Raw genomic sequence first — 8,538 nt, 5'->3', positions numbered from 1 at the left:
AAAATCATCAATGGAAAATACAATAAATGCTTTTCCATCAAATTTTGCCGCATGTTCAATTGGTTTAACTGTAAAATTAATAATTTATTTTTATTTCTTCCTTTTATTTACATTAATTAATTAAATTTTTTAACAGAAATTATTATGAAATATTTAATCGGAATAAATTAAAATTTAATTTTAATATATGAAAAACTAACAAATTTCACAATTTATTCCATCATAATAATCACGGCATGAGCATACGATATGTGTCCCATTAATTATTTCACAATCACCATGATCACCACATATATCTGGTGTACATTGTAATGCACAATCTGAGAAAATAACTATCATTGATTGTAATAATAATAGCAATAATAATGATAATAATGATAATAATAGCATCAAAAATCATGATTACGTGAAATTATGTAACGGATGATAACTTATACTAATAACTTATATGATAACTTATACACATCTGCCACATATTATATTACGTATATATTGAATTGTACAATGTGAGAAAAGATAATTAACATCGATAATAATAATATTAATAATAATAACATCAAAATCATGATTACATAAAATTATATAAGTTATCGTTATAAGTTATTATTGAATTATATAACTTATCATTCATTTGAACCATTTGATATATCTAACGTGTATTGAACTGCGCAATCTGAGAAGATAACTATCATTGATAAGAATGATAATTATTAATAACGTCAAAATTATGATTACATAAAATTATATAAATTGTCACATTCAGTTTAAACACATTATTATTAAATTTTATAAAGAAAAATATTTAAAAAAAACATTCCTTTTTTTTTAATTTATTATAATACTTATATTAATCTTACATAATTCATTATAATTTAAATGTGTTTTTGTTTTTCCCATTACTTTTTTTATTTTTATTTTTTCACTTTAAAATAAACTTATATAATGATTAATTATTGTTTTTTATTTGCTTACTCTATAATGCTTGTATCGTTTAATTATTTTAAATATATGTAATTTTTTTTCAGGTATTCGATTAATTAATTATCATCAATCGGTAATTAGTTAGTATTAATACTAATTGATAAAACTTGAGTGAAATAATTGAAATAAAAAAAAAAATGAAAAAAAAATAAAATTTATTACCATCACCAATGCATGATAATGCTTTTGTAGTATCGTTTGATTGCAATATCATCATATCTGTTGTTCCAATTTCATCAATTATTTCATTATTCTTTTCCATTAATTTCATTTGTACAAAAGTTGATGTTGCAATAGGTTTTGTTGTAGGTTTTGGTGGTAATAATGTTGTCCAAATGAATGGTACATGAATGTCAACATTGTCACCATTCTTATATGGTTGACATATCGTCACATCATGTGATGATTTTTTCAATATTTCCGCCAAATTTATATCATTTCCATTTAAAACAATCTTTAATAAAACGAAAATTAATTAGGTAAAGTTATTTTACAGTTAAAGTAATCCTATTTCAAATTTTTTCAGGATTCATAAATGATGCAAATATATCCAAATAATAATTAATAATAATAATAATAATAATAATAATAATAATAATAATAATAATAATAATAATTAATAATAATAAAACAATGGCGATTATGTGTTAAACAAATGACTTTATTTGGATTATTTGTACAACAAAAAAAATATCATCACAAAGCTAGGAAATGAATTTCTGAATATTTAATTTGAAAAATAAAAAATAATAATACCTTTGAAATACATCCTTTAAATGATGCTGCACCACCAATTCTCGGATTTACCATAATTCCCGACGGTATACCACCAATGAATAAATTAGTACCTGGTAAAAATGTTGAAAGTTTACCACGAATTGGAATTTTCGTACCATTTATTCGTAATTCAGCTCGATTACCAAATCGTTTTAGGTCAAGCTGATATGGTACATTTATTTTCACTTCATCCGATGATTCAATTTCTATATTACCTAAAAATAATTATGAATGAAAAATTACATATAATTAAAGAAATGAAACTTTCTTTTTCTTATAAATATAAATGAAAAATTTTTATGTTTAGCAAAAAAAAAAAATTGATTTGTTAAAAAGAACAATGAAAAATTCGTTTCAAAGAAAAAAAAATTCAAAAAGCAACCGAAATATCGAAAAAAAATTAAGCATTCAAAAAGTACGGTAAATTATTCATCCAAAAAAAAGAGTAAACTCTATGGCTTATTAATTTAATTAAAGAAAAAAGCGGAAAAAGTCTTATATGCTTTAGAATTTATGTAAATAAGTTTTCATTAAATTAATTCATGAAATGGAAACAAACGAGCCATCCTACTACTGTAAAGAAAAAACAAACAAATAAACAAATAAACAAATTATCGCTATCTGCTATACAGATAAACAAACAAACCATCGCTACTACTGTAAAGATAAACAAATTTTCCACGACGTATAGCAAGTGCTAAATAATTGGATCGTTTTGGATTGTAATCACTTGCTTGATATGCTAATAATTGATCATTTGTTGATCGTGGTTCAATTTCCATTTTTAGCTAAATTATAATTGTATAAGCGAATGATATATGTTTTATGGATGAATATAATTAAAGAATAATTAGTTGAAAATAGAATGATTAATTAATTAATTGAATTTATCGAAATAATTAATTAATTGAAAATTGAAAATGAAAATGAACGACAAACAGTGTTACATCTTATTCAAGAACTGCTGAATGCAAAATATCATTTAAAGAAATGGAATTAAAATTGAATTGAATATAATTAAGGAGTGATATAATAATTAGTTGAAAATGGAATGAATGACTAATTGAATTTACCGAAATAATTAATTAATTGAAAATTCAAAATGAAAATGAACAATAAACAATGTTAAATCTAATTCAAGAACTGCTGAATGCAAAATATCATTTAAAGTAATGGAATTAAAATGGAATTAATAATGAAATTATTTGTAAATTTATACAAAAAGAAAATCCATAATTTCGGTAATTAAAATTGAAATTATTTTAATTAATCAAATCTATAACTATTAATTGTTTGTAAAGAAAAGATTGGTAATTTGTGCAAGGATGATTAATGATGTTAGTAATTAAAATGATTGTAATTAATAATAATGTTAGTAGTTGAGATTTAAAACTAATAAAGCTTATGATTATTAAATAATTCAAGCTAATTAAGTTATTACAAAAATACCGGAATGTAATCGAATATTGCGAAAGATTTCCGGGAATATATATGCATATTTCCGGAAGTATATCATTTTATGACTTAATTATTACTAATTCTTTATGATGAATGACATATATTCAGATTAAATTTTTGTTTGCGTAAAAAAAAATTTCCATTTTATAAGAATTATAATCAAAAATATCTCAAATAATTCATAATTTATCATTTTATCGATAAATTAATGAGCATAAAGATAAATACTTTTGAATAAATTTAATAAATTCAGAAAAAAAAAAGAAAGAATAGAAAGAAGAAGGAAATAAATAAAAATAATTCAAATTTTGTTTGTTACTATTAAATGACAAAAAAAAAAAAACATACACGAAAATTACGAAGTGTTTTTGATTTTGGTAAAACAATGTATGAAGTTTCACCATTAAATTGAACTGATTCAATAATATTGTCACTTTCTAAAAGTTGACAACGATCACCATATCGTCCATTTGGACAATGACAAAATTGTGTACCATCTGATCGATATTCACATGTTCCAATTCCACAAGTAACTTTAAAAAAAAAATTTTTTTGAAATTATCAATATGAATATGTCATGTATTTGCATGTAATTAAGTATAATTAAGCAACTATAATTAAGTCGAAGGAAAATTATTGACATGATAATTTAAATTTTTATTCATAAGCTAAAAATTCATATTTCAATTTTTCCATTTAAAACAATAGTATGGTAATTATTTTAAAATTATCATGCTAATTATTTCAAATGAAAAAATCAAATTTACCATTTTAAGCAGAAAAAAAAACAAGTAACCAATCACAATTAATCAAAATTATCTTTTTATCTAAAATACACTATAATTGTAGTTATTATTTGATCAGTTATAGTTATCATTAATCTTTTAGCTAAATTAATTAGCAATAATTAATATCTTCCTCTTCCCTATAAAACTAAAAAGCAAAATATATCGTTTCATTGTATTCTCATAATTTTCAATACCTACCTACATTTAAATTATTTTGGAAATAAGAAAAAATAACTAACTTATTTTTGCAAAATTTTACTTAAAAAAAAGTATTTGAAAACTTAATTACTCGGCACTAATGCTTATTCCATTATTCGATTATAAATTAGTCAAATTTTTTGTGCATTTTAAATAATCAAAAGAAAAGACTTAAATATAGGAAATGATAAAAAAAAAAAAAGAAAATTCGAAGAATTACCATGATCGCATTTTAGAATTTTGCGCTCACAAAATTCACCTTCATAACCTTTGGCATTTGAGCAATCACAAATGAAACCAGTATGGACATTTGTTGGTATGCAAATGGAATTATGTTGACATAATCCTAATGAACATGCCGTATCTTTTTCTATATTTGATGATTTTGTCAAAATATTTTCACCAAAATTGATCCTTTCATCGGATATTGTTAATGAAGTAATTGTTCCTTTAATGGAAATTTATTTGAACAAATTAACAAATTATTTTTTATTTTAATAAATATTTTTTCATAAATTAGCATAATAAAGAATGGATGCAAAAATTTATGCTAATGAAAAAAAGAAATAATAATAATGTGATAGTTTGAATTTTATATGATGAATAAATGAAAAATGTAGAAAAAAAAGTGCTATTTGAATTTGAATTTTGACAATTTTAAAATAAATTATTTAAAAAAAATTATTTAATTAAAAATAAAAAACGAAAAAGTGCTAATACAGTAAATATTTTTTTTTCATTATTTTAAATAAATGTATTATTCAAATAAAACATTAAATTCAATTATGAAATGAAACATTCCAAATAAAATATTAAATTTAGTTATGAAATGAAATATTCCAAATAATATTTTATCAATTTCAAAACAAATTACTTAAGATAAATCATTTAATTAAGAAATAAAAAGGGAAAAATGCCTTTGTAACAAATATTTTTTTTATTTTAAATAAATGTATTATTTAAATAAAATATTAAATTTAGTTAAGAGATAAAATATTTAAATAAAACATTAAATTTAATTACGAAATAAAATGTTCGAAATAAAAGCATTAAATTTAGTTAAAAAATAACGAAAAAAGTTACATTATTTAGAATATGGCAAAATTTTATGTAAAATTTAAAATTAAAATAAGAAATTAAAATAATACCGACAAATGGTTGATTAAATGTTGAACGTTTCATTGTTGCTTCATCTTTAGTACCAGCAATATTTAAAATATTTGATATACCTTCACTAGTATTGAAATAATAATTATCCTGTTCAATAATATCATCTTCATCAACAAGTAATGTTGCTGCAATGAAATACTCATTTATTTATTTATTTTTTTACTCAAATATTGATTTTAAATTTAAAATTAGAAAATAATTGAAGCTAATGATCATTACTGCAATATATGTATATGCGTATTAATTAATTTAAGCTTAATCAATTTAATTATAATTAAAATTGATAATTGCACAAAATTATACGACAAAAGTTTTAAAAAAAAAACTTAAAAAAAATAAAAGACGAAAAATAAACCTTGACTTGGTTGATTGATAATTTCAATTTTATGCCATTCATTCATTACCACTGGATAAGTACTCATTAATTTAGCTAAAAAATATAAATGAAGAAAAAAATGATAAAGCAAATTACAAAGTAATAAGGTGAAAAGAAACATTGTTTATTTAGAAATAATAAATTATTATATTTCAATTTTAATTTCGAATAAACAAATATTAGTGTAGAATTTAATTTTTTGTTTATTTATTACTTATTTTTTATTTCCTATAAAAAATGAAGTTAATTAAGATGAAAGATAAACAAATACTTAATAAAAAAGAAAAAAAACAAAAAAGAATAATAATAGCAAATGCTTAATATCAAATGCTAATCTATTCTGGAATTAAATTTTTTTTTGATCAGTTAATAATTTTAATTTTTATCAAATGATTACAAACAAGAAAACTGAGAAATTAATTTTTATAATATAAAATTTTTTCCTATATAATTATAATTAATTGAATAATTTGAATAGTATGACAAATTTTTGATCCTTTTTTTTCCTGAATAGGAACTGCTCAAACAAATATGATATATATTTTAAAAAAAGAAAAGAAAAACCTGATCCAGCACCAACATTGTATCGATAAATTACAAAGCCATTTTTTAATCCAACACTTAAATAATTGATTGTTTCATTTGGATTATTCGAATTTTGTCGTTCTGTATATAGCAACAAACCTGAAATGAAATGATTAAATGTATAAGTTTCTGAAAAATAGGAAAAGAATTTGCAAAATTTTTCGATAATAAGAAATATTTTCAGGATTGTTACATATTGCTGAATAAATAATCTAATTATTAATAATTCTTTTTAAGAAACAAATTCTGAATTCCATTTCCAATTATATTTCTAAACAAATATAGACAAAAAAGAAAAAAAGTAAGTCAAAAATAGCAAAAAAGATAATAAATAAAAATAGTATAAAAAATATTAAAAAAAAAACAGTTAAAGAACAAAAAAAAAAATTGTGAAAAATTTATATTTATGTTAATTTAATTACATTCCAAAAAAAATTAATTATCATATTATCCCTATTCACTTACTTACTTAATTACTTACTTACCATTCGGTGATTTAGGTTTGAATGAAATTTTCATATTGATATCATTCCATTGCTCATCCGTTAATGGTTTCAATTCCATATAACCATTTCCACCAAATAATGGTACAAAATCTATTCGTAAAAAAAAAAGAAAAAATTTCCAAATCACTTTAATTTACTAATTTTTTTCTTTTTTTTTTTCAGGCTTAACATATATATTTACAAGTAATACATTTGTTAATAAAGATTGAAGAAAAAAGGATCCTTTTTTTTCCGGATTATAAAAAATACTACTGGGAAAATATTATACAGGATTTTTTTTCCGGATTATAAAAAATACTACTGGAAAAATATTATACAGGAATAGAAGCGAAACAAGTGAAGCAAATACCAGAAACTTTCAAATGAACATGTGTAACAGTTGCTAAACCGGAATCAGTTCGTATGATGCATCTGTAAACACCTTCATCCGTTCGTTTAACATCATTTAAATGTAGAATGCCTTGACGAATTGAATAAGCATACGGTAATTCATCATTAACTTTTTCCCATTTCACTTCACCGTATACACCGGGTGCACCAGTAGCAGGACAATGTAATTCAATCTTTAAATATATTTTTATCTTTTGATATTTTTTGAAAAAATAAATCAAAAATCAATGAATTGGTAAAAAAAAAAAAAAAGATATATAGTTAATTTTGATAAACAATAGTTGCAAAATTGGATACTGTAATATTTAGATTAATAATATTATTGATAACATATCAATCAATTAAATCGTTTAATTTCCGTTTACTTCAATTCTAAGCTTATTGTATAATTTCCGGAAACATTTCCCGCTTCAGTATTAATCAATTAAATTAATTTCATTTCTATGGCAAAGTGCTATCGAAATATGTTCATGAATTCAAAAAAAAAATACTTGCTAAAAAAAAAAAAAAAATTAAGTCATTTAAATTTATAGGCAATATATCCAGTTAACTAGAATGTATTTAATGTATTTAATAAATTTTTAATCAAATTTCAAATTAAATACTTCACAAATACTGTTTGCTAATTTGCCAAAATAAATATTATTATCATTCAAAATCATAATTTATATTACTATAAATCATTAATTAGTGGTAGAAACTCTGAAATAAATTGATCAAAAGTTTGTTAATTACACACGATGCACGTCAAACACGTAATACACGTGACACATATTGCTTGCACATCAAACATCCATAATTCTTCTAACTTCATAACAATTATTCATTTATGTTAATTATGCTATGATAATTGATAAATTGATATGTGATATATGGATGAATTGTAACAAACATTTAAACATACCTCATCACCAACAGCTCCAATAATAACTGGAATACTTTCTTTAATTCGTTGCATACTTTTGCTTGGTATCTCATCTAAATTTGTATTTTATTTAATTTTAAAAGTGAAAGAATTTTAAGAATTTATTTTAACTTTTTCAAGAATTTTAAGGATTTATTTCAACTCTTTCTTACTCAAATTGACTTCAAATATTTTAGAGAAAATAAATTTAATTTTGTTTGAATTACAAAAATAAATTTAATTTTGTTTGAATTACAAAAATAAATAAATTCAATTTCGTTTGAATTAGAAAAATTTAAAATTAAAAAAAACGATTAATTAAAAAATATTCTTCTATCGTATACTTTTTTTTTGTTTTCAATGATTTAATTCATTACATAAATATTTTTGGTATATTTGAAAAGA

The 8,538-nt window shown here is 21.2% G+C and overlaps 1 protein-coding gene across 1 annotated transcript; it reads right to left on the bottom strand.

Annotated features, from left to right (window-relative positions):
* Positions 1 to 195: 195 nt before the first annotated feature.
* On the bottom strand, positions 196 to 8,187 carry LOAG_10457 (hypothetical protein; the record flags this gene model as incomplete). The annotated part of the gene is made up of 12 exons (XM_003145981.1): positions 196 to 320; positions 1,144 to 1,435; positions 1,738 to 1,973; positions 2,405 to 2,546; positions 3,565 to 3,749; positions 4,423 to 4,650; positions 5,351 to 5,497; positions 5,728 to 5,802; positions 6,313 to 6,432; positions 6,819 to 6,929; positions 7,189 to 7,402; positions 8,134 to 8,187. 12 exons carry the CDS (start codon positions 8,185 to 8,187, stop codon positions 196 to 198), a joined length of 1,929 nt encoding a protein of 642 aa, XP_003146029.1.
* Positions 8,188 to 8,538: the final 351 nt, after the last annotated feature.

The sequence above is a fragment of the Loa loa genome, assembly GCF_000183805.2.
Source record: "Loa loa unplaced genomic scaffold supercont3.232, whole genome shotgun sequence".
In the NCBI taxonomy this organism is placed as follows: Eukaryota; Metazoa; Nematoda; class Chromadorea; order Rhabditida; family Onchocercidae; genus Loa; species Loa loa.
Note: the sequence above shows the minus strand (reverse complement) of the source record. Positions and strands in the feature narration are given on the sequence as shown.